The sequence below is a fragment of the Phaenicophaeus curvirostris genome, chromosome 21 (genome assembly GCF_032191515.1).
Source record: "Phaenicophaeus curvirostris isolate KB17595 chromosome 21, BPBGC_Pcur_1.0, whole genome shotgun sequence".
Lineage (NCBI taxonomy): Eukaryota > Metazoa > Chordata > Aves > Cuculiformes > Cuculidae > Phaenicophaeus > Phaenicophaeus curvirostris.
The window spans coordinates 1,507,121-1,531,607 of NC_091412.1; the positions used below are offsets into that span (position 1 = coordinate 1,507,121).

The window sequence follows — 24,487 nt, forward strand, 5'->3', positions numbered from 1 at the left end:
GCAGCATTTGTGGCTTCGGGGCCAGCGCCTAAGAGGTGGTTGGGTTGATAGGAGGGGAACCTGTTGTCCTAAGTGATATTCCCTCAACCCTCGTGTGTTGTTAGCAGCTGGGGTCCCCTGAGTCACGTGGGGCTGACAGAACGACTATAAAAGCGCTTTTAAATGAAAATAAGCCCCCAAAGCCGTTTTTGCTTGGAAACGGAGCGTGCTTGGGGAGGGGAGATGATGTCCTGGTAGCCAGAGGTGTTCCATGTGCAGAGGCTAACGCTGCTCAGCCTTTAGCCAAGAAGGGTTCCTGTCTCTGCCAGCCCCACGTGCTGGGTAGCGCCAGGCCCCGGAAACACTTCCCCATCGCGCAGCGTTTCTGGGTCAGAGCCTTGCTTCCCTCCTCCCTCCCGCAGCTCTGGGATGGCAGCCGGGAGAGCGGGGCTGGCGCTGCTGGCGTGTTGCTGCCTGCTGGGCAGCGGCCGAGCCCTGCGGGGTGAGTGTGGGGCTGGGGGCTCGCCCCACTGCCACAGTGACCTTTGCCTAAAAGAGATTTCTTGCTTCTGCCACCACCCTGGAGCCCTCCCTTTCCCAAGACAGGCGATGAAAATGTGGCTTCTGAGTGTTTTAAATCTCGTGTAGAGCTACACAAGCATTCATCGCAGTCACCGACTGCAATGCACCCTCCCTTTAACGCATACACTTGGCTTCCTGGCAAATAACACATGCTGTCCTGCGCGGTCGTAGTTTAAAATGCAAGTTCTCATGCTGATTTCCTTGCTTTTAGAATTTGGAGAGGATGAAAGCATGGTGCAGCTGCCCGGAGGGAAGTTTCAGATGGGGTCTAGCTCGCTGGAGAAGAGGAACGAGGAGGGGCCCGTCAGGGAGGTCACAGTGAAGCCCTTTGCTATCGACAAATATCCCGTCACAAACAGGGATTTTAGGTAAGATCAAAGGTTCCAGTCTGCTCCGCAGCTCCAGCAGCCACGGGGAGGGGTGGGTGGGTCTAAAAGCAAATGCCTGGGTGCTCCCAGCAGCTCCATTAGAACAAAAATCCTATTTGTCAGTAATAAATCATCTGCATGGGTGCAGGGGCTCTTGATAAGGGAGGGCAGGGATAGGACAAGGGGGAACAGTTTTGAGCTGCAAGAGGGGAGACTGAGACGAGATCTTAGGGAGAAATGTTTTGCTGTGAGGGTGGGGAGGCCCTGGCCCAGGTTGCCCCGAGCAGTGGTGGCTGCCCCATCCCTGGAGGGGTTCAAGGCCAGGTTGGATGGGGCTTGGAGCCCCTGATCCAGTGGGAGGTGTCCCTGCCCGTGGCAGTGGGTGGGACTGGATGGGTTTTGAGGTCCCTTCCAACCCAACCCATTCTGTGAAGATAAATCATCTTCCCAGTGTAGCTTGCAAACGTACTGCTTTTTTTTTTCCCTTCTCAACTTTTGTCCCTCCTTTTTCCTTTTCTCCTTTTCTCCTCTTCTCCTCTTCTCCTCTCATTTCTTGCAAACATGCTTTTTCAGGTCTGCATGTTTTTCCCATTATCATGGCTGTTCTGCTTCAGGTTTCAGGTTCCTATAGGTTCCATTTCCATTTGCAGATACCAGCCGCTCCATGTGTTTTACAGATGTCCTTGTACAGACACTAATAAATGCACTGGGGTAAATGCATTTATTTGCCTGGCCAAGCCCTTACAGGTTAGGAAGAAGCAGTGCTTCCGTGCCCACCCATACATCAGGGGTAATTACAGCTACTTAGGTGATAGGAAACAACTGGAACAGAAGCAGCGTGAGATTATTCAGCAGAATGTGATGTTTTCTTCATTTTAGGGACATGTAACTGAACAGCAAGTATAGATCTTAGCGACTTTTTAGGGATTTTTGATCAATACAATTGTTACATTTGATGGAAGGCAGCGAGTTTACCTGCAGAGGTAACATAAAAACTGACAACAGATACAAATGGGGGTGTTTTGTCTGTTAAATCTCCCATCAGCCCTACTGGAGCTGTGCCAGGGAGGAGCTGGGACTCCGCAGATCGGGATCTGTGGGTTGGGGATGTTCTGCCTTGCTCTGGACCTGAGCGTGTTGTGTTTATGCCAGGGAGTTTGTTAGAGACAAGAAATACAAAACAGAAGCAGAAGCGTTTGGCTGGAGCTTTGTCTTTGAGGATCTCGTGTCTGAAGAGCTGAAAAAAAAAGTCACCCAAAAACTGGAGGTAAATCTGAATCCCACGGGATTGTGATGAGAATGGAGGTGGCATTGCTGAGCGTGTCCCTGTCCGACCTCTCGGTTCTCAGTTAAAAATAAACCCAGGAGGGGAGACCCTTGCTGCTATCGCTTTTCCACTGAGTAGCAGCTGCCTCAGTGCAGGGTCCAGTTTTGCTTCAGCCTTGGGTTGTTTTGCTGTTGAAGCTCAGGGCAGGGTTGAGCCTGGGTTGATTGATGGCCCTTCTCTATTTACGTCCTCGCCAGACGCTGTCAGGCTCGACTCCTGAGATGCTCCAGTGAGCTGGGAGAGAGCAAAACACCTTTCAAAGTGCTTTATTAATCAAACCTTAAAATAGAAAACCTGAGCAGCATGGGCTGCTTGATCTGTTTTCACTTTTAAAAGCAGGCGCCTCTGCTCTGCGATGCCTGCCATAACCCAGCTCAAACTACAGCATTAATCATTTCCAGAGTAACGAGCGCTCCTCTTTACACACTCTGCTGTAGGACAGTGTCAGGGGGCATCAACAGTCTGGTGTTATCCTTCTGTCCTTTCTTTTCCCAGTCCGCCCCATGGTGGCTGCCGGTCGAGAAGGCTTTTTGGCGACAGGTAGGTAAAAATCCAGTGCGGTGAGTCGTCTCCATGCTGGGAGACCACACGTGGTGCACCGAACCCTGCCCATGGGGGAAAAAACCAGCATCTCTGGTTGCTGCACGTTCCCTGTCTTGATCTGTTCTGTGCTTTTTGAATTGAAAAGTTTATCAAATCAATATAAATCTGTTCGATGCAATCCTCCTCAGCCCTCAGGTCCTGGCTCCAGCATAAAGGACCGTCTGGATTACCCAGTGCTGCACGTGAGCTGGAATGATGCGCAGGCCTTCTGTGCCTGGAGAGGGAAGAGGCTTCCAGCGGAGGAGGAGTGGGAATTTGCTGCCAGGGGAGGACTGGATCGTACGTACCATGAGCTCTGACCTTTCTCCACCCAGAGCCATCGAGTAATGTTGGTTCTGTCAGTCCAAACCTCCATCTAGAGATGTTTTCAGAGGTTTATCTGGGAGGGTGAACCACCTGGGAGTCAATAGTAACAGTAGTACTAGTAGTAGAAGTAGAAATAGTAGTAGTAGTAATAATAACAACAATAATAATAATAATAACAACAACGATAATAATAACAGCTGTAGTAGTATGGGAAGAAGAAGTGGCTTATCTTATGCTCGTAATGTATCTTCCAAAAGAAAGCACTTCTGCCAGCTATAAATACCATTTCACGGATTTGGGACAAGGAGCTCTCCAAACTGGTGCTGGCACGAAGCAGCTGGGGTCACTGGGGGAGTGTGGGACTCCCTGGTATGAGTGATGGTTTGTGAAGAGGAAGCTGTCGTTGATTCCCACCTCTCCTCATCTTCTTGACAGTGGCCAGAGGGATTTAGCAACTGGCCCTTTCATACAACCCCCTTGGTGGCCTGAGCTGAGCAGAAAAGGACATAAAAATTTGGTTAGAAATAAGCAAACGCAGAGGCTGGGTTGACACAGGGGTAACGGGCGTCTCTTCCTCCTTGGCAGAAAGGGTGTATCCCTGGGGAAACAAGTTTCAGCCGAACCGTACAAATCTGTGGCAGGTAAGATCCTAAAAGTCATCCCATCAACGCTGAGCTCTTCTGAGGGTGGGGTTTCACTCGATCACAGACTATATATGGCTGCACGGTCCCAGGGAGCAATGGAGCTTTACCTGCAGGATAGGGAAATTCACCTCCTGGTGGGTTGTCCAAAGTACCTTTTGAGGGAGGAATCTAACCCAGCTTCCCTGGAAAATGAGGCTTTCAGTGCTTCTAGAAGTTCATACACCACTAAAAATTCATATATAAATTTGGTTGAAAGGGGGTTGCCTTGGGGTGGGTAAGCTCCTCTCAGCCAGAAATGCTGCATGGAGTTACTTGGTGAAGCCCTGGTAGAGGTTGCCCAGGGCAGGGGGGAGTCTCCATCCCTGGAGGGATAAAAAACTGTGCAACCGTGGCATTTCAGGACATGGTTTAGCAGGCACGGTGGGGTCGGGCTGTTGCTTGGACTGGATGAGCTGAGAGGGATTTTCCAACTGTAATGATTCTATGATTCTGTTTTGCAATGGAGAGATATTTCCATCAGTTAAGTGTAACACAGCCCTGTGAAGAACAGGACCTCGCGTCGTCTCTGCCGTCAGTCTTTGCTCAGAGTGATCTTTCTTCCCCAGGGCAATTTCCCAAGGGTCGACACAGCTGAGGACGGTTATCACGGTGTCTCTCCGGTAGCAGCGTTCCCTCCTCAGAACAATTACGGTACGAAGCAGACGTCCCTGCCCTGCCTGTGGGGGTGGTATCTGCTTCATGTTGTACATTCAACGCTTAATTATAAAGTCCTACAATGGCCGTGAGGTTTCAGATAGAACATGGGACCACATCAGCATTTTTATGGAGTAACCGAGTCCAGTTAAAGCACTGACGGCTGTTACTGAAGTTGGCTGATGTGCAGCCATAGGACCCTAGAATGTCCCAAAGTGGTAGGGATCCACAAGGGTCATCAAGTCCAGCTCCTGTCCCTGCACAGGACACCCCAACATTCACACCGTGGGGCTGAGGGCCTTGACCAAACACTTCTGGAATATTGTCAGCCTTGGTGCCGTGACTGCTTCCCTGGGAGCTGTTCCAGGGCTCCACCACCCTCTGGGGGAAGAACCTTCTCCTCACGTCCAACCTAACCCTCCCCTGGCACAGCTCCCTGCCATTCCCTCGGCTCCTGTCCTTGGTTCCCAGAGAGAAGAGCTCAGCGCCTGCTCCTCCTCCTCCCCGTGTGAGGAAGCTGCAGAGCACAATGAGGTCTCCCCTCAGTCTCCTCCAGGCTGAACAGACCCAGGGACTTCAGCTGCTCCTCACACTCTTCCCCTCCAAACCTTCCCCAGCTCTGTGCCCTCCTCTGGACACTTTCCAGCAGCTTCAGATCCTTTTTATCCCGTGTCGCCCAGAACTGCCCCCAGTGCTCAAGGTGGGGCTGCCCCAGAGCGGGACAATCCCCTCCCTGTCCCGGCTGGCGCTGCCGTGCTGGATGCACCCGGGACACGGTTTCCCTCTTGGCTGCCCGGGTGCTGCTGGCTCATGTGCACCCAGCGCACGTCAATGCACCAAACCTTCCTCTGCTTTTAATTAGTAGTCAGTCCCATTCTGAGGGCAGGTAGGAAACAATGAGACCCATTAAACTTGGGATTTGTTGGGAACACTGAGTCGTAAACAGGAGCCAGTTTGCAAAAGGCTAACAAGCTGCTGGTTCCCAGTCTCACCATTAGATCATGCTCTGCCAATGATGCTTTAAATGTTGCACCCCCTTGCCCTTCACCAAAGAGCCTTTGCGGCCCTTCCAAGAGTGGGGAAGCTCTGGCAGAGGCTGCCCAGGGCAGTGGGGGAGTCTCCATTCCCAGAGGGCTTCAAAAACCGTGTGACTGGGGCACCTGGGGACGTGGTTTACTGGGCACGGTGGGGTTGAGCTGATGGACTGGATGAGCTTGGAGGTCTTTTCCAACCTTAATGATTAGATGGTGATATTATATACTTATGCTCTCATAATCCTGATGCAAAGCAATCCATATCTCAGGCCTCTACGACCTGCTGGGAAACACCTGGGAGTGGACTGCATCAGAGTACCCGGCTCCGGGGCTCGCATCGAGGCAGCGCGCTCAGAAAATGCACGTTCTGAGAGGTGCCTCGTGGATCGACACTGCAGATGGGTCTGCAAATCACAAAGCTCGTGTTACTACCAGGTAGGTCAGGGCAATGTCCAGGTGCTGTTTCATAGAATAATGGGATGGTTTGGCTTGGAAGGGACCTCAAATCCATCTAGTCCCAGCCCTGCCACAGGCAGGGACCCCTCCCACTGCATCAGGGGCTCCAAGCCCCATCCAACCTGGCCTTGAACCCCTCCAGGGATGGGGCAGCCACCACTGCTCTGGGCAACCTGGGCCAGCGCCTCCCCACCCTCACAGGAAATAAAAATTCACAGTGATTTCTTCTGGCTTGGTTTTGTTTGGAAGGGGCTTTATTTTAAAAGACATTTGTTTGTTGCTACTCAGTCTTTCTGAGAAGCAGTCAGGAAAACATACTGCAAATATTGCTACCAATTTTCCTGCTATAAATTCTTTGCTACCAATTCTCCTGCCATAAATCCTTTCCAAACTGCTTCTCAGCTTGTGAATTTTCCATCATGCACTTAAGAATTAAATGCTTAAATTATTCAAGGGAAGTGGAAGATGGTCCTAGAATGTTCTAGAGGGTCACATTGAAGGATGAAGCGTTCACTAGGAAGGTTCCCTAACTTTGGGTCTCTTTGTCCCCATGAGGATGGGAAACACGCCAGACTCGGCCTCCGACAACCTCAGCTTCCGCTGTGCTGCCGACGTCCCTCCTGTCACAGCCAAGAGGAGCCGAACGAAACCTGAGCTCTGAAGAAGTCGCTCAGTGAGACCTGAAGGCATTTTCTCCTGTGGAGATGACAGTAACCCCCAGCCCTCACTGCCCTTAAGCCTGGACAGTGTTTAAAATGAAAAATAAATACTTTCAGCTAAATCCGTTGCCCAGTGTGCAGCAGCCAATCTCTACATCACCCAGAGAGACGTTGTTTATTCAGAGTTTGCCAAATTCTGGATATTGAAGGGGACAGATCCTCCAAACAAAGCCCCCGACGCAGACCCACAATTTTAGACACTACAGATAGATAAATATTCATAGACTTCCCGGAAAAGTCATGCATATTCATACATTTTCTGAGAAATTATTACACTGTTTTGATTTTTACTGTGCGTGCGCCCCAAAATCCTAGACGTATTACTCTAAAGTCTTTGTGCCATCTCTAGTGGGTGTTTCACGGTCCTTCACAGATGAACTTCCTGTGCTTTCTCACCAAATCATCCTAATAAGGTATTAAATTGCATCTTAGTCCTTGCATTTCTCATTTATCACATCCTTGCTTGGCTCAGCCTGTTTTCCAGGATGCATCAGATCTTCAGTTTGCCTTATGGTGTCATTTCAAGGTTAGTTTTGCTAACAAGTTAGTACATTTAATCTGGTGTCTCTTTTTCTTATAACAAATAGTGCAAAGTGCCTGGTTTTCCCATGACCAATTTAGTGATAACAAACCCACCTGCAATTCGACTTTTAGCTCCTTGTAAAATCCTTTTGAACTTAGGGATGTTTTGCAGTTTTACAATTCCATTATTTTATGATTTCTTTCAACAATTTCATCTGCTGAGCTTTCCCAGAAGTAAAATAAGGCACCTTTATTGTCCCTTAAACAGCGACAAAACGACACGCATGCACATTTCTACGTGCACAGACGCACAAACCAGTGACCCAGCTCTCCCAGGTGTTATAACCAGCGTAAAGGCTACAAACCAGCCATGCACGAGCACTGCCACCAAACCCGACAGGCCCAGGAGCCCCGAGCGCGTAGGAGGTGAGGACGTCCCTCCGGGAACTGCTCAGCCCTCCTCCACCAGCGATTGCCCCAAAAGGTCCTGCTCCAGGGCCGAGCTGAGCCTCTTCCCAAGCAGCTTTTGTGGCTCCAAGCGCACCTGGAGCTGCAGTTGGTTACGGCTTTACTAGAAGCAGCTTCTCCAAACCCTTGGAGCAGGACACACCCTGGGGGCAAATCGCAGTTGTCTGCTGGGTTTGCATTAACCTGACGTGAGGCCAGCTGCATCTCTAAGGAAAAGCAAAAAAAAAGTCACCAGTCGGTGTTCAGAAAATTTACTCGCCTTAACTCTGAGCAAACTCATCGGCTTACGCAGCGGCGATCAGAACAACCCTTCCTCGGCCGCCAAGGTCAGCAAAATGGCCTTGCAGGTGTTCTCGAAGAGGGCAGCTCTGTTCTGCGCCTCCCCCTTCTTCACCCAGTGCCTGTAGGTCCTGAAGGCGCAGGCGTCGATCAGCTTGCGGAGGGGCTTCAGGGCGTACGGGTCCCGCACCACCAGCTCCCTGGTGACCGACTTGACCAGCCGGTACTGGTAGTAGATCCGGACCGAGGCCAGGACGGTTAAACCGATCACCTGCAGCGCGGGGACAGGCTGGAATTTGTGACCAATCCTTTGCTGGAAGCACAGCAGCCCCAACGCATCCCACCTGGCACCTAATGCCACTTCGGGTACCTTTGCACTGCCGTAATGCCCAGTTATAGGCAAGGCAAAGGAATCCTCTCTCTTTTATCAGCTTTTGCATCATTTGATGCACCCACGTGATATTGGGCTCATCGAATTCCCCTTAAAAATTATTTTTTTTTTTCTTAATTATTTAGGTGGGGGAAGTCTTCTCTTTTCTTATTCAATTCCCTCCTGTGAAAAAACCCTTAGGAAGTACCAGAAAGCAAGCAAAACAGTGCTCAGAGAAGGGTTTCCACCCAGACTGCTGCATCCAGCCAAAGCCCAAGTCATAGAATCATAGAATCACCAGGCTGGAAAAGACCCATCAGATCGTCAAGTCCAACCATTCCTATCAAACACTAAACCATGTCCCTCAGCACCTCATCCACCTGTCCCTTAAACCCCTCCAGGGAAGGGGACTCAACCCCCTCCCTGGGCAGCCTCTGCCACTGCCCAATGACCCTTTCCGTGAAAAAATTTTTCCTAATGTTCAGCCTGAACCTCCCCTGGTGGAGCTTGAGGCCATTCCCTCTCGTCCTGTCCCCTGTCCCTTGGGAGAAGAGCCCAGCTCCCTCCTCTCCACAACCTCCTTTCAGGGAGTTGGAGAGAGCAATGAGGTCTCCCCTCAGCCTCCTCTTCTCCAGGCTAAACACCCCCAGCTCTCTCAGCCGCTCCTCTTGTTCTCCAGCCCCTTCCCCAGCTTCGTTGCTCTTCTCTGGACTCGCTCCAGAGCCTCAACATCCTTCTTGTGGTGAGGGGCCCAGAACTGAACACAGGATTCAAGGAGTGGTCTCACCAGTGCTGAGTGAGTTCATCAGCCTTGCTGAACCCCCAGTTTCTCCCAGCCCAGCTGGGAAACCCACCCCACCACTTGGCTCCTGCACCTCCCGGGGTTGGGGTGTGTAACAGCCCTGGAGTCAACCTCACCCTGAATTTCCGGAAGGGGCTGAAGTGCCGGACCTCCTCCACGTCGTACTGCTGGAAGAAGGGGTGGGCCAGTGCCTCGCCAGCCGTGTATCGCCGCTGCGGGTCCACCACCAGGAACCGGGAGATCTGCACCAAGGCACCAGATCACCCTGGGTCATCTCGAGCATCTCTAACACCCTTCCCTTAAAGGTTTTCCCGTCCCCAAGCACCTACCAGGTCCTTGACGGTGTCCGAGCGGTCGTCCCACTCCGGGGAGCTGAACTGGTAGTCCCCGTTCATGATCATCCGTAGCATCAGCATCTGCTTGCGGTGCCAGAAGGGAGGCGAGCCAGCCAGCAGGGTGTACATGATCACCCCGGTGCTCCACCTGCGGGCAGCCCAGCGGGACCCTCCAGCTACACCCAGGGGCACCCAGCTGGATCTGCGACCCCACCGGTGGCTCAGTGCCTCCCCCCATCCAGCTCTGCCATCCTGGAAAACCAGGACACTGCCCTGTGTGGTGTCTGATAAGGGAGGCCGAGCTCGTTAGCGTGGATGGGTAGTAAGGAGCAAGGACTGCCCTGCTGCTGGGGTGGGGTTCGGGGTTTTTGAGTTGAGTTGGAAGAGACCTCAAAGCCCATCCAGTCCCACCCCCTGCCACGGGCAGGGACACCTCCCACTGGATCAGGGGCTGCTGTCCTGCATGCTACAGTACGGAGCTGACACGTGGAGGTGTTCACCTTTCTCTTGCTTTTTTTTCAGGGAGGGTGGGACCCAGTGGTGCCAGGAGGCTGGATGCTCTGGGGCCGTCCCAGTTCAGGCTGTGGTGGGCAAAGTGTCCTGGTGGGGGGTTTAATGGGGGTGTTGAGCAGGTTGCCCAGAGCAGTGGTGGCTGCCCCATCCCTGGAGGGGTTCAAGGCCAGGTTGGATGGGGCTTGGAGCCCCTGATCCAGTGGGAGGTGTCCCTGCCCATGGCAGGGGGTGGGACTGGATTCGCTCTGAGGTCCCTTCCAACCCAAACCATTCTGCGATTCAAACTGAAAGATGCTGAAATGCCCTGCCGTGTCCCAATCAGTTGCTTATAACTCTGACCACTGCAGACCTGAGTCCAAAGCCACCAGCGATGGGGGCAAAGACCCACAGGGCTCAGACTGGACTCTGATGGCCTTTCCTGAGCTGGCTGCTCTCCCGGGGGTATCTTTGGGCTCATATCTTTCTACAAGGTATGCTTAAAAAGCCCCCATGTCTTGGAGCCCAGCCCTGAAGTGACTTTTACAAGCAGAAAGTGTTTCTTTCCCTCCTCCCTGATGGGGCAAAGCAGGGAGATGGGCTCAACCCCAGGTTGCCTCTGCTCCAGCTCTGTGACAGGACAGACCCTCACAGGCCGCGGGGGTGTTTTTTGATGCATCATTTGATTTCTTCCAAACACTCAAACCGATCCCCATCTGCACAACTCCTGCTGTGCCTCAAACCACATGCATTTTGGGAGCAGCCCAAGAGGCAAGGGCGGGAAGGCAAGAATCTCACTCACATGTCAACCTCCTTCCCGTAGCCTTCGTGCTCATCGTCCATGGAGCACTGCAGGATTTCAGGGGCCAGGTAGCCAGGTGTGCCACAGATCTCTGCAAAGATCGCAGAATCGTTAAGGTTGAAAGGGATCTCCACGATCATCCAGTCCAACCATCAACACAAAACCAACATGCCTACTAAACCATGTCCCAAAGCACCACATCTGGACATTTTTTGAACTCCTCCATGGATGGAGACCCCACCACCGCCCCGGGCAGCCTCTGCCAGGGCTTCAGCACTCATTCAGTGAAGAAATTTTTTCTAATATCCAATCTAAACCTCCCCTGGCACAACTTGAGGCCATTTCCTCTCCTCCTATCACTTGTCACTTGCGAGAAGACACCGAGGTGGGGCTGAGCATCCTCCTGAGCCACCCAGGAGGCTTAGTACCATCCCACCCCCAAGCAGTCGATGAGTGGAGCCTTGATCCCATCTCTGCAAGGACTGTGCTTGTAGCTGCAACTTGTGAGCATCTGGCGACTTCTCTTGGTGGATTATAATGGCTAAAAAGCCAGTGAAGAGAGCGATGGGGATGCCAGGGAGTGGGGGGAACGCCTGTTGCTGGTTATGTGGCTCTCTGTAGGGTAGGACTTGGGGAAAAAAACGTAATGTTGGGCAGTAAATAGATGAAGTAATGAGGGTCAACTGGAGGGAAAAAGAAGTGGAAAGAATACAGAGGTTTCCCTAATGGGCAGCAACTTCTTCAGGGCATGGAGAGCAGTGTGGAGGCCGCGCCGCAGGCAGAGGTGGGCTTGTGGGCAAGCAGGAGGGCACCCGAAGCCAACCCATGTGCACCTGTGGCAGCGAGACTGGCCCCAGGAAGACATCAGGGCTGGAGAGACACCACGAACTTGCCATGGATGCTGCAGCAACAGAGTGGCCACATGGGCTACAGGCCAGCCCGGCATCGCACAGGACGAGAGGGAATGGCCTCAAGCTCCACCAGGGGAGGTTCAGGCTGGTCATTAAGAAAAAACTTCTCATGGAAAGGGTCACTGGGCACTGGCAGAGGCTGCCCAGGGAGGGGGTTGAGTCACCTTCCCTGGAGGGGTTGAAGGGACGGGTGGACGAGGTGCTGAGGGACATGGTTTAGTGTTTGATAGGAATGGTTGGACTCGATGATCCAATGGGTCTTTTCCAACCTGATGATTCTATTCTATGATTCTATGATTTTCCTACCTTTGAGTTTCTCATTCTCGTGCAACTGGCAGGAGAAGCCAAAGTCTGTCAGCTTAATGTTCATGTCATCATCCAGAAGGATGTTTTCTGGCTTCAGGTCCCGGTGGACAATGTTGATGGAGTGGAGGTACTGGATCACTTCCAGCAGTGCCCGCATGATCTTCCTGGGGATGGGTGACAACACATCTCCCAGCCCACAGGCTCACCAGCACCACGCTCCCAGGGATAGGGACACGTGCAGCTCAGAACCCCTCTCTGAGCACGAGAGCACAGCCCTGGGGGCTGGTTTGCTGCAAGGTCGTCCTTAGAACCCGCGCTCTGCTTTTGCAGCATGATTTTCAGCCACCTGCATCTGGCCTTACCTGGTTTCCTTCTCGCTCAAGGTGACTTTCTCAGTGAGGTAGTCAAAGAGCTCCCCTCTCTTCATCCTGTACGTGGTAAGGAAAGCAGAGCCAGGCAGCAGCTGAGATACAGCAGCAAACCAGCCCTGAGCCCCTGGGGAGGAACACCCGGGTGGTCACCACCCGTTAGCTGCCCCTGGACACCCTTTGAACAAAATGACAAGCCAACTTATTAATAAAAAGGGATAAAAATGCCTCTAGATTGCTGCAAAACATCAGGGAAGAGGAGGAAGGGCTGCCCCAGAGAGGGTGGGTTTTGAATGGGACAGGGACGGGGCTCTCCCAGTGCCATCCCCTTCTGCTGAGGTCTATTGTGCTGCCCGGGCATCACAAATCATGGAATCACACATGCCCTCATCCTGCTGGGCATATAAATAACCCGCAGAGATGCAAGATTGCTCCCACCAAAGGTTATGGGGAAACCTGAGCAGCGCTGAGTCGCTGACGGAAGGGAAATGCTGCTGGCAGCAAGGCTGCAACAAGCTGGCTCGCAGCTAGCAAAGCTTGTTTCTTCCTTGAGCGAGAGCTGGTTGTCCCCCTTCTCTGCCCTGTTTGGGCCACAAAAAAACCACTGGGGCAAGTGGGAATGGGCTTGGGGAGATGGTGCTGGGGCGCTGGGCAAGCTGGTACTTACAGATCGAACACCAAGAAGAAGAAGGTGTTGGATTCATAGCTGTCCTTCAGCTGAACTGCAATGAAACATGGGGACTGTGAGCACAACGTATGTGTGTCCATTAGCAGACTAAAAATTGCTGATCTACTCGCTAATTGAATTAACAAGGAGCTGATTTTCACTAGTATTTGCCTTGGGGGACAACCTGGACAACATGGACACTGCTGACGTCTGTGCAGAGATAGAGCAAACGATGCTTGAAGCAGGTGCCCTGTGTCATGTTAGGACCATCAGAGGTCTGACCCTCCAGAGATTTCACCACAAAAGCCCTTCCTGGGGACACCCGGAACAATAAACAGAGCAGGAACTCCCCTTGCCGTAATGCTCAGAGCCCAACTTACTGACGTTGGGGTGGCCTGAGACTTTCCGGAGGATGTCGATCTCTTTGGCGGTGGCTTCCCGCAGCTCCTGCACCTCCTTGGGGGATATGTTACCCGCCGTGATGTCGATAATCTTGACAGCAAACTCCTGCCGAGTGGTTTTGTGAATGCACCGACGGACGACACTGCTCACCCCCCTGCCAGGGACAACAGACAAGGTGGGGGAGTCCATTCCTCCCTGCCCAGCCCAACTTCACAGCCATCGGCACTTGGGCTGGTTGGTATTTTCACGTATGAGTGAGTTTTGTTATGTTCCCCTCTCTTGGTGGGAGAGAAGATTTCTGAGCTGATGGAAAGGGCTTCTTCATGCTATTTTTAACCCCATGCTGCTACGGGTCCTGCTCTTATCAGATTCCCAGGGGACGCTGTTCCTGTCAGGCACCAGAATAGGTGAAACCACAGTTTGCTAAAAAAAAAGCTTTACCTGCCCAAGACTTCTTTCGGCTCATATTTTTCATAAAACTCCTTGGATGAGTTCCAGTCTGGCAGATCTTCTTCCTTAGTCATCTCTGGCTCCTGCCCAGCAGCACTCTGGGCTCGTCAGCCAGCAGAAAGGGGCTGCAAGAAGAAAAGAACAAGGATGGGTGCTAGCTGCACCCATGACATGGACCTTCAGACCCTTCTGGATGAGTAAACATTGAGGAGGAGGGTGATCTTGGACCACAGGGGATATTTTGCTGGTTGGAAAGCAAAGCCTTGCCCTCAGGACCCTGGGGAGATCCCATTGAGAACAGGAGAAACACCACTGGATCCCCATAGCCTGCCTGTCCCCAAGGGCAGAACCAACCTGAGTGGGACCAAGACTTTGGGAAGAACCGCAGCACCTCAAATCCTCATCCCTTCCTGCAGAGCAGCTGCACTCAGCTCGCAGGGCATCGTCCTCCACCTCCCACCAAGTGCCTTGGCACATGCGCGTGTGGCTATACCACACTCCTCCTAGTTTTTTCCACAGGGGAAATCAATTTAATTAATATTTTTGAGTCTCCTGCCAAAGTGGCACAGGGAGAGCACAGGCAAGTGCTCGCAGGGGAGGCAGCAGCTGAGCTGGTCCTTAAACTCTCCTGGAGGGAAAGGCAAGCGATAGCAAAGTGGTTCTGGTCCAAAGGTCTCCAGCAGCAGCCTCCAGAAACATCATCCCATGCCGACACCACCCAAAGACCCCTGCAAAGCCCCAAAATCTGCCTCGCCATTTTTTTTTTCTCCCTTTTCTTTTAACTAAGACGATGTAGCTCTTCAGAATGGGTTGGCTGCAAACAAGGAGGAAAAAAATAGTGTTTAAAGTGGAAGGAAAAGGACTAAGGAGGGAAAACAGGAGACAGCAGTGGGTGAAGCAGCGTGTGGGGTTGAGTAGGTGCCCGGGCTGCCAGCACTGCGGGGTTATCCGGGGCCGAGCCAGCCTGAGGACAGCAGCCAAGCGAGCTCCCTCTGCCACGCTCGTACAGCTGCCAGCAGCCTCCAAAACTCCTGAACAGCTTTTGTCCCATTTGTTTTTTCTCTCTCTTGTTCCCCCTGCCCCTCCAATATGCCGAGGAGGAATGGTACAACAGCATCTTGAGCTCTGGGATGGAGTCGGGGGAAATAACCAGTAGTCCTGATCCCTAATTTTCACCGGTGTCCCTTTAAGCCCTGGGAACTGGATGTCCCCAGCTTGTTCCTGCACCCTGCATTGCTGAAATCGTGATTGTCCACGTCCAGCTGCTTTGCAGACATGCAAGGAGACCACGCAGCTACTGTAAAAAAACAGCTCTTAGAAGCTTGGAAAGGAAAATTGTCACTTTGGGGTGACGGTTTACTGTCAGGGGTGGGACAGAGCCCAAACATTGCGGATTTTCCTGTGCCCTTTTCTCCAAGGTGGCAATAACTGCTGGTACACTGAAAGGCAGGTTTGCATCTCTAAGTACGTTTAAATCTTATTACTGATGTGTATCTGACCTGACCTGGTTATAAGGCGTGATGGTGCGGTTTAGGTGTCTCTTCGCTGCTGGGAGAGATGTCTGATGAGGGCTGGAGCATTTCTAAATGGCCATGAGTTTGATTTAATTGATAAAATTTTAGCTGCTGGAAATACCATGAAGAACGCTGGGCTGAAATTATAAATGAGAGGCAGGAAAAGGGATCAGGGAAAAGAAAATATCGCCATGACAGGGGGAAATCCAAGAGTTTTGGGATTTTTTGATGCTGAAAATCCAAGTCCTGGGGGTCGGTGTTGTGGGGAAGGGCTGGAGGCGGGGGAGCACCTGCAGAGTAAGTGGGGCCAGGGGAAACCTGGGGCCTGCAAGGAAAGAGCCCAGGAGTTTTGTGGAATCACAGAATGGTTTCGGTTGGAAGGGACCTCAAAGCCCACCCAGTTCCACCCCTGCCACGGGCAGGGACACCTCCCACTGGATCAGGGGCTCCAAGCCCCATCCAACCTGGACTCCAACACCTCCAGGGATGGGGCAGCCACCACTGCTCTGGGCAATCTGGGCCAGGGCCTCCCCACCCTCACAGAAAAACATTTCTCCCTAACATCTCATCTCAATCTCTCCTCTTGCAGCTCAAAACTGTTCCCCTCATCCTGTCCCTGCCCTCCCTGATCCAGAGCCCCTCCCCAGCTTTCCTGGAGCCCCTTTCAGCCCTGGAAGCTGCTCTAAGGTTTCCCCACAGCCTTCTCTTCTCCAGGCTGAACAACCCCAACTCTCTCAGCCTGGCCTCGTACAGGAGGTTCTCCAGCCCTCACATCATCTCCGTGGCCTCCTCTGGCCTCGCTCCAACAGCTCCATGTCCTCCCTGGGCTGAGGACTGAACCCATCCTGATGTTCTCCAAGCAGCTGCTGTGAAGCACTGATGGGATAACAGTGATTTATTCCCAGGGGGTGAAGCTCCCTGTCCCGAGGCAGAGACGGAAGGATCCCAGGGTGCTGCTGCAGCACGTGCCCCGTCCCTGCTGTCAAACACAGCTTTAGATGTTTGCCTTGACAAATATTTAATAACATGCAAATATTTATGGAGAAGTCCTAGCTGACGGCAGCTTTTGATGGTTCAAGCCTACCTAAAAACATCTTTTAATCGTTCAAACCCCCCTGAAGGCAGCTTTTGATCGTTTGAGGCGCTGAGGGACACGGTTTAGTGATTGATGGGAACGGTTGGACTCGATGATCCAGTGGGTCCTTTCCAACCTGGTGATTCTATGAAACCCACCTGTCGGCAGCTTTTGATGGTTCAAACCCACCTTAAAAGCAACCTTGAATGGTTCAAACCTATCTCAAAACAGCTTTTTGGCCTGAACAGGGGCGTCCCCCCAAGTTCCCAATAAATCCCACCCCCCTCCCGCTTCGGAGCCCCCCCCCGGGTAAATAAAGTAAATTGTTAATAATACCGAATATGAGCTTCTTTTTCAGAGTAGGGGGGAGCTCAACCCTTGCCGGCTCTGAATCCTCCCGGCCTGTCGAGCGACGCCTCCGGTGGCACCGGATTCCCCCGAGCCCGGGGGACAGGAGGGGATACTGGGAACCGGGGGGGGGGTACTGGGAACCGGGGGGGGTACTGGGAACGGGGGGGGGGGGGTACTGGGAACCGGGGGGGGGGGGGGTACTGGGAACCGGGGGGGGTACTGGGAACCGGGAGCAGGGGGAGCACCTGGAGCAGGGGGAAACGGGGACTGGGAGGAATAACGGGAACCGGGGAGCAGGGGGAGCACCGGGAACCAGGAACCGGGGAGCAGGAGGGATAACGGGGACCGGGAGCAGGGGGAGCCCGGGGGGATTACCGGGAAACGGGGAGCAGGGGGATATCGGGAACCGGGAGCACCGCGAACCGGGAGCAGGGGGTGCAACGGGAGCAGGAGGGATACCGGGAGCAAGGGGGAGATACCGGGAACCTGGGAGAAGCGAGGATACGGAGAAGCGGGGACCCCCGGGAGCAGCAGGAGCCACCGGGAAGCGGGGCCCGACGCCGCCTGACGCCAGCGAGGGGGGCGGGGCGGGGCGGGGCGGGGGGAGCCCGGCCTGGGGGTCCGGGACGGCGGGAGCGTGAGGGAAGAGCTGGGGGCCTGAGGGCAGAACTGGGGCCCTGAGCACGGGGGGAACGTGGGGCTGGTGGAGAAAGGCCAGAGGAGGCCACAGAGATGATCCCAGGGCTGGAGAACCTCTGCTATGAGGGCAGGCTGGGAGAGTTGGGGTTGTTCAGCCTGGAGAAGAGAAGGCTGCAGGGAGACCTCAAAGCAGCTTCCAGAGCTGAAAGGGGCTCCAGGAAAGCTGGGGAGGGGCTCTGGATCTGGGAGGGCAGGGAGAGCATGAGGGGGAACAGTTTTGAGCTGCAAGAGGGGAGATTGAGATGAGATCTTAGGGAGAAATGTTTTTCTGTGAGGGTGATGAGGCCCTGGCCCAGGTTGCCCAGAGCAGTGGTGGCTGCCCCATCCCTGGAGGGGTTCAAGGCCAGGTTGGATGGGGCTTGGAGCCCCTGATCCAGTGGGAGGTGTCCCTGCCCATGGCAGGGGTGGGGCTGGATGGGCTTTGAGGTCCCTTCTGACCCAGACGATCCTACGGTTGTATACTATGATTCTATGTCATGGAAAGTCATGGAACAGGTGATCTTGAGTGCTATCATGAAGCACATGCAAGAGAACCGGGTGATCAGGCCCAGTCAACATGGGTTCACAAAAGGCAGGTCTTGCCAGACTAACCTGATCGCCTTCTATGACAAAGTGACCCGGCTACTGGATGAGGGAAAGGCTGTGGATGTGGTCTTCCTGGACTTCAGCAAAGCCTTTGACACAGTTTCTCACAGCATTCTGCTTGAGAAACTGTCAGCCTCTGGCCTGGACAGGTGCACACTCTCCTGGGTGGAAAACTGGTTGGATGGCCGGGCCCAGAGAGTGGTGGTAAATGGTGTGAAATCCAGCTGGAGGCCAGTGACAAGTGGGGTTCCCCAGGGCTCAGTGCTGGGTCCAGCCCTGTTCAATGTCTTCATCAATGACCTGGATGAAGGCATCGAATGCACCCTTAGCAAGTTTGCGGATGACACTAAGCTGGGTGGAAGTGTCGATCTGCTGGAGGGTCGGGAGGCTCTGCAAAGGGATCTGAACAGGCTGGACCGCTGGGCAGAGTCCAATGGCATGAGGTTTAACAAGGCCAAATGCCGGGTCCTGCACTTGGGGCACAACAACCCTATGCAGTGCTACAGACTGGGAGAAGTCTGTCTAGAAAGCTGCCTGGAGGAGAGGGACCTGGGGGTGTTGGTTGACAGCCGACTGAATATGAGCCAGCAGTGTGCCCAGGTGGCCAAGAAGGCCAATGGCATCTTGGCTTGTATCAGAAACAGCGTGGCCAGCAGGTCCAGGGAGGTTCTTCTCCCTCTGGACTCGGCACTGGTGAGACCGCTCCTCGAATCCTGTGTTCAGTTCTGGGCCCCTCACCACAAGAAGGATGTTGAGGCTCTGGAGAGAGTACAGAGAAGAGCAACAAAGCTGGTGAAAGGGCTGGAGAACAGGCCTTATGAGGAGCGGCTGAGAGAGCTGGGGTTGTTTAGCCTGGAGAAGAGGAGGCTGAGGGGTGACCTCATTGCTCTCTACAACTACCTGAAAGGACGTTGTAGAGAGGAGGGTGCTGGCCTCTTCTCCCAAGTGACAGGGGACAGGACAAGAGGGAATGGCCTCAAGCTCCGACAGGGGAGGTTTAGGCTAGACGTTAGGAAAAAATTCTTTACAGAAAGGGTCATTGGGCACTGGAACAGGCTGCCCAGGGAGGTGGTTGAGTCACCTTCCCTGGAGGTGTTTAAGGCACGGGTGGACGAGGTGCTGAGGGATATGGTTTAGTGTTTGGTAGGAACGGTTGGACTCGGTGATCCGGTGGGTCTCTTCCAACCTGGTTATTCTGTGATTCTGTGATTCTGTGATTCTATGTCAAACTCAGCCCCAGCACAGTGCAGACATTTCTGGCTCAGATCGTTTCTTCCTTCTTTTCACCAGGCTGCTGAAACACCTGGGAACTGAAAGGAGAGCCTGATGAGTAGAAACAAAGCTGCTCGCATCATTAGGAAAGGCAGTTGTGTCTTTGTCCTCCACCTTTGAGGTCACTCCTCCATATTTTGAATACTGATTTTATCCCCTCACATCCAGGAACTGCAGATCAAAGACGTGGCTTTTGGGAACAAACAGCAGAATAAAAGCTTTTCAGGAAAACCAGGTCAAGCAACGAATGTATTTTTAACGGGAATTGCGCTCTTCTGTGCAATGTTATTCCCCATCACGCTTCCCCTAGGAGAGTTCACCTTCCCAGGACTTGCAATCCTCCCTTCCTTGTGCAGGTCATACAGCATGGCTGAACTGCAGAAGGGAGGGCTCTTACACTTCAGGCTCCAGGGATTTTAGTGTGAGCTGGCTGCTCCCTCTGATGGAAAAGGTACGGTTTGCCCTTTCCCACAGTAAATATTTTTAAACTGGAGATTATTTTTTTCCTTCCTGTTGCACCAGTTTTGTCACTCACCTCAGACAGGTGTGAGGAGGAAAAGCTTTGCCACCACCTCACGTCTGAGCCTCCAAATCCCATCACAAGATGGAGGAAGAAAAACCTACAGCCTTAGCTTGTGTTACTGGGAACGGAGTCTGATGTCAGACTGCGCTCCCTCAGAAGTGCACAGAGTGGCTCAGGTAAGTCTGACACAGAGATCCTGGAGTCAGACACAGCAACCACCGAACTACAGGTGTTCCTGAAATCCTGGAGCTTCAGCTCTTCCAGCACCACTGGCAGAAACCTGCCAAAATCAGTTTTGTCAGCTCCCCCTTCAGACTCCACCCCAAAGGCCACTAAAGCAAGGCATTTGTAGAGAGAGATGTTTATTTATGCACCATATCACTTACATTCAACACAACAATCAGCAAACCAGTTAACCCAAATTAGCTCATTCTGCTTCATTGTTTTTTCTTCCACTTTGTGCTAAATTGATTTGCGGCTGTAAGTTGTATCATATCTGTAGCGGCTATGGCAGGAATCAAGCCACGAGGAGGACAAGAGTGTGAATAGATGAACTAACAAGATAACAGACAGCTTTAGACTTTATTACTGAAGCTTTTTTTCATTTGTAGGTCAGCTGTTGTAACATGGTCTTCAGCAACCTTGTTCTGCAGGCTTAGGCTAAACCTGTAAGGTAAGAAATTACCACAGTTGATCACAGTAAGTTTTCAATCCCTGGTCTTGCTTTCTGCAGGGCAGGCATACGCGAGGGTGTTCCCCCTCCCCGCATCCATTTGCTGGGACACGTTACACTGCAGACTTCAGCAGTCCACCTGGACTCCAGCATTTGGCATCTCTTTTCTCCCAGGTCAGGATGGTTTGTCAGCTGTGCCAAATCAGTGCTTTCTACTGACCCCAAGAGTGCTGCCACCCACCTCCTGAACAACTGGATTCAGTCCGTGCACCAGCAGAAAAGCTTGTGGAATTCAAGCTTTCGCTACCGGCGACTACACGTGCAGGACCAGAACAGGAAGCCAAACAGAACAGCAACTTGCTTTAACCAACTGCAGTGCATGTGCTCTGAATCAATCACCATTCTTTACCGGATGGATTGAAAAAACTAAGCCATTCCCATCATAATTTCACTGATTATCTCACTTCATAGTGGTCCGGCAGTGCTGTCTACTTACCGTTAGCAAACCTGCACTGCTTCAGCACTTCACTGAAGCCCTCGCACAGCTTGAGGTCAGTCTGGTTCTGCGCACACTCCAGGAATTGCTTCATTTCATACTGGCAAGGAGCAAACTGCTGCTGCTGCTGCTGGTAGGCAGGCTGAGCCGCCTGGGGCTCCTGAAATGGCAGACACCACCATAAGCACCTTTTCAACAGCTCCAGCCTACGAAACTACCCCACCCCAATACCTGCTGTGTGCTCCTTCCCTGCATTTCAGTCAAAATGTTGTGTTATTTCTTAAAATGGAAAACAAATAATGGGCTGAAGCACAAAATATGTCTCCAGCAGTGGTACAATGCATTCTGAACAGTTTGGCAAGTTACACTTAGGTAACTCTGCAAACACTTGGGTAAGTCTGCATAGCGTTGTGCAAGGTCGTAGTATTATCTTAATGTCTGAGCTGCACAAAAACATACTGCAATAGACCTTGCTGTCATCAAAGCTGGAAAACGAAGTCCTGTCTGAACTGTAGGAGTACTACGGTATAAACCAACACTGATACCCTATCACAAGTCCTCCTACATTCTTTTGAGCTACATTTAAGATGCTCATGGTCACTGTGGTGGTCAACTTGAAAACTGAGCCTCTATAGTTATCCTGTTTTCCCAGCTGCAGTGTGCGTGGTCTTAATTTCTACAGCGATTACCTCAACTTATACATAGTAGATACCCCGAGTTAACTGCACCTCATTAGTTAGCATCTAGTTGTGCTTTCTCTTACCTGATAAGTAATATCAGGCCTTGCAGCTTCAGAGCTGCTTCCTCCACCAAACCCTCCCGTAAGAGCATGACCGATGGTGTGGCCGACAGCAGAGCCCACAGCAACTCCGGCAGCGGTTGTAGCCATCTGTGCCATCAGACCAGGCTGCTTTGGTGCAGGAGCAGCCACCGCAGAAGGTGGTGCTGCTGCTGGGACAGGTGCCCGAGCAGCAGGTGCTGGGGAAGCAGCTCTCATTTGTGGTGCCCGACTGCAAGGACATAAGGAGAAAGATCACATGGTAACTCCTGGATAGAAGGAAGGCAATGTGCTGCCCAGTGATTTATCATAGAATGGTTTCAGTAGGAAGCTCGTCCAGTTCCAACTCCTTTGCCATGGACAGGGACACGTTCCACTGGATCAGGTTGCTTAAAGGCCCAAACGACCTGGCCTTGAACACCTCCAGGGATGGAGCAACCACAACTTCTCTGGGCAACCCGTTCCAGCGCACAACACGGTAATGCTTGCAGGCTTCCTTTTGGCTGGATTTAAAGAGTGACTGCACCCTTCCCCAAAGGACTGTGCTGTTTTGGGGAAAATGAGATATAGAACACAGGGATATAATGAAGGGGAATGATTTTCAGTGGCAAGAGGGGAGATTGAGATGAGATCTTGGGAAGAAATGTTTTGCTGTGAGGGTGGGGAGGCCCTGGCCCAGGTTGCCCAGAGCAGTGGTGGCTGCCCCATCCCTGGAGGGGTTCAAGGCCAGGTTGGATGGGGCTTGGAGCCCATGATCCAGTGGGAGGTGTCCCTGCCCACAGCAGAGGGGGTTGGAACTGGATGGGCTTTAAGGTGTCTTCCAAACCAAAACTGTTCTAGAATTCTAGAGATTTAAGTTAGACATATAGGTTATAAATGTATAAATTGAGATTAGACATTTAGATCATAAATCCATAGATTTCAGTTAGATGTTTAGATTAGAAATCTATAGTTCTAGGTTAGACGTTGAGGTTAGAAATCCATTGGTTAGATATTTAGACTAGAAACGCAAACTGGTGGATCAAGCAGGGCTTTCACACTCGAGCATGAGATGTCCGGCCCTGCAGCTCAGCAGGCACCAAGATCTGTTCCATCTCAGCAGAATTGAGCCCAAAGCTGTTGGGCAGCCTCCCCCCACATCTCCATCACCTCCCCCACACCTCCATCACCCCCATTCACCTCCCACCCCCTCCATCACCTCTACCATCCGCTCCTCCACCCCCATCACCACTACTTCCCTGTCCCCCATCTGCCCCATCCCCAACTGCACACCCCCAATCATCCCCACCCCCAATCCCACCTCCCTCACCATCAACCACCACCCCATAGAATCATAGAATTACCAGGTTGGAAGAGACCCACCGGATCATCGAGTCCAACCATTCCTATCAAACCCCCATCATCATCACACCCACTTCCATCCCCACCCCATCAGACCCCCACCACCCCATCACCACCTCCACCCCCCCATCATCCCCACCTCCCTCATCCCCTCCCATCAGCCACCACCCCCATCAACACAATCCCTATGCCTAATCACCCCCCATACCCATCACCCTACCACCATCACCCCCCACCTCCACCATCACCACTCCCACCCCTTCCACCATCAACCCCCCAGCCCCACCACTGACCACCAATCCCATCCCCACCCCCCTCACCATCATCCCCCAACCCCCTCAGACCCCCAAACCCCCCCACCATCAATCACCACACCCATCACCACCTTCCCCACCCCTGATTACCCCCTCATCATCACCACCAACCCCCACCTCTCCCATGCCCACCCCCATCGCCCACCCACTGCCATCCCCACCCCATCAGACCCCCCCACCCTATCACCACCTCCACCCCTCCATCATCCCCACTTCCCTCATCACCCCCAACCCCTAAACCTCCCACCAACAACCCCCACCCCCTAATCAGACCCCCACCACCCTCACCACTCCCCCATCATCCTCATCACCCCCATCCCCACCCCTTCACCACCCCCCCAGCTCCCCCCATCAACTACCACCCCCATCACCACCTTCCCCACCCCTAATCGCCCCCTCATTGCCACCATCGACCCGCACCCCCCCATGCCCTCCCTCACGCCCACCCCCATCATCACCCCCACTCCCATCAGAGCCCCCCCCATCCCCACCCCCGGGTCTCACCTGGCGGGGGGCGCCACGCGGGACGTGCGGCTGCGGCCGCCCCTGGGCATGGCTGGGACCGAGGGGGACACCGAGGGGGACACCGAGAGAGACGCCGAGAAGGCCGCACGCGGCGCGATGGCGGATCAAGGTCACCCGACACCCGCCTGATGCGTCACTGCCGGGCGACCGGGGCGGGACCGGGGCGGGAAACGGGGCTGGAACGGGGTGGAGGCCGGTTCCGAGCGGTGTCCGCAGGGCTCAGTGCTGGGCCCAGCCTGTTCAGTGTCTTTATCAATGACCTGGATGAAGGCATCGAGTGCACCCTGAGCAAGTTTGGGGACGACACTAAGCTGGGTGGCAGTGTGGATCTGCTGGAGGGTCGGGAGGCTCCAAAGGGATCTGAACAGGCTGGACCGCTGGGCTGAGACCAATGGGATGAGGTTTAACAAGGCCAAATGCCGGGTCCTGCACTTGGGGCACAACAACCCTGAGCAGCTA

At 53.1% G+C, this 24,487-nt stretch overlaps 3 protein-coding genes across 3 annotated transcripts; 1 reads left to right on the forward strand and 2 right to left on the reverse strand.

Annotated features, from left to right (window-relative positions):
* Window positions 1-399: 399 nt before the first annotated feature.
* On the forward strand, window positions 400-6,779 carry SUMF2 (sulfatase modifying factor 2). Its single transcript, XM_069873991.1, has 9 exons — window positions 400-481; window positions 773-929; window positions 2,082-2,196; window positions 2,752-2,796; window positions 2,988-3,138; window positions 3,751-3,806; window positions 4,415-4,499; window positions 5,806-5,971; window positions 6,548-6,779. The coding sequence occupies exons 1-9, from the start codon at window positions 409-411 to the stop codon at window positions 6,651-6,653; spliced, it is 954 nt and encodes a 317-aa protein (XP_069730092.1). The 5' UTR covers window positions 400-408; the 3' UTR covers window positions 6,654-6,779.
* Window positions 6,780-6,812: 33 nt separating this feature from the next.
* PHKG1 (phosphorylase kinase catalytic subunit gamma 1) lies at window positions 6,813-16,968 on the reverse strand. The gene is made up of 10 exons (XM_069873986.1): window positions 16,808-16,968; window positions 13,874-14,007; window positions 13,411-13,586; window positions 13,031-13,085; window positions 12,358-12,423; window positions 11,996-12,159; window positions 10,779-10,869; window positions 9,482-9,635; window positions 9,269-9,394; window positions 6,813-8,251 (listed from the first exon to the last, which is right to left on the reverse strand). Exons 2-10 carry the CDS (start codon window positions 13,954-13,956, stop codon window positions 8,000-8,002), a joined length of 1,167 nt encoding a protein of 388 aa, XP_069730087.1. The 5' UTR covers window positions 13,957-14,007; window positions 16,808-16,968; the 3' UTR covers window positions 6,813-7,999.
* Window positions 16,969-20,246: 3,278 nt separating this feature from the next.
* Window positions 20,247-24,158, reverse strand: CHCHD2 (coiled-coil-helix-coiled-coil-helix domain containing 2). Its single transcript, XM_069874054.1, has 4 exons — window positions 24,008-24,158; window positions 21,834-22,080; window positions 21,071-21,230; window positions 20,247-20,567 (listed from the first exon to the last, which is right to left on the reverse strand). Exons 1-4 carry the CDS (start codon window positions 24,055-24,057, stop codon window positions 20,557-20,559), a joined length of 468 nt encoding a protein of 155 aa, XP_069730155.1. The 5' UTR covers window positions 24,058-24,158; the 3' UTR covers window positions 20,247-20,556.
* Window positions 24,159-24,487: the final 329 nt, after the last annotated feature.

What these genes read in the sequence shown, in the direction of transcription:
- PHKG1 (XM_069873986.1), bottom strand. Translation starts at nt 13,956, where the DNA reads ATGACTAAGGAAGAAGATCTGCCAGACTGGAACTCATCCAAGGAGTTT. An exon ending in TTGAGCGAGAAGGAAACCAG is followed by an intron (nt 12,160 to 12,357) that starts GTAAGGCCAGAT and finishes ACCCATCCCCAG; the next exon opens with GAAGATCATGCGGGCACTGC. An exon ending in TACGGGAAGGAGGTTGACAT is followed by an intron (nt 9,636 to 10,778) that starts GTGAGTGAGATT and finishes GGCTGCCCGCAG; the next exon opens with GTGGAGCACCGGGGTGATCA.
- SUMF2 (XM_069873991.1), top strand. Translation starts at nt 409, where the DNA reads ATGGCAGCCGGGAGAGCGGGGCTGGCGCTGCTGGCGTGTTGCTGCCTG. An exon ending in AAGTCACCCAAAAACTGGAG is followed by an intron (nt 2,197 to 2,751) that starts GTAAATCTGAAT and finishes TTCTTTTCCCAG; the next exon opens with TCCGCCCCATGGTGGCTGCC. An exon ending in AAAGCTCGTGTTACTACCAG is followed by an intron (nt 5,972 to 6,547) that starts GTAGGTCAGGGC and finishes TGTCCCCATGAG; the next exon opens with GATGGGAAACACGCCAGACT.
- CHCHD2 (XM_069874054.1), bottom strand. Translation starts at nt 24,057, where the DNA reads ATGCCCAGGGGCGGCCGCAGCCGCACGTCCCGCGTGGCGCCCCCCGCC. An exon ending in CGCGTGGCGCCCCCCGCCAG is followed by an intron (nt 22,081 to 24,007) that starts GTGAGACCCGGG and finishes ATGTCCTTGCAG; the next exon opens with TCGGGCACCACAAATGAGAG. An exon ending in GGCCTGATATTACTTATCAG is followed by an intron (nt 21,231 to 21,833) that starts GTAAGAGAAAGC and finishes CTGCCATTTCAG; the next exon opens with GAGCCCCAGGCGGCTCAGCC.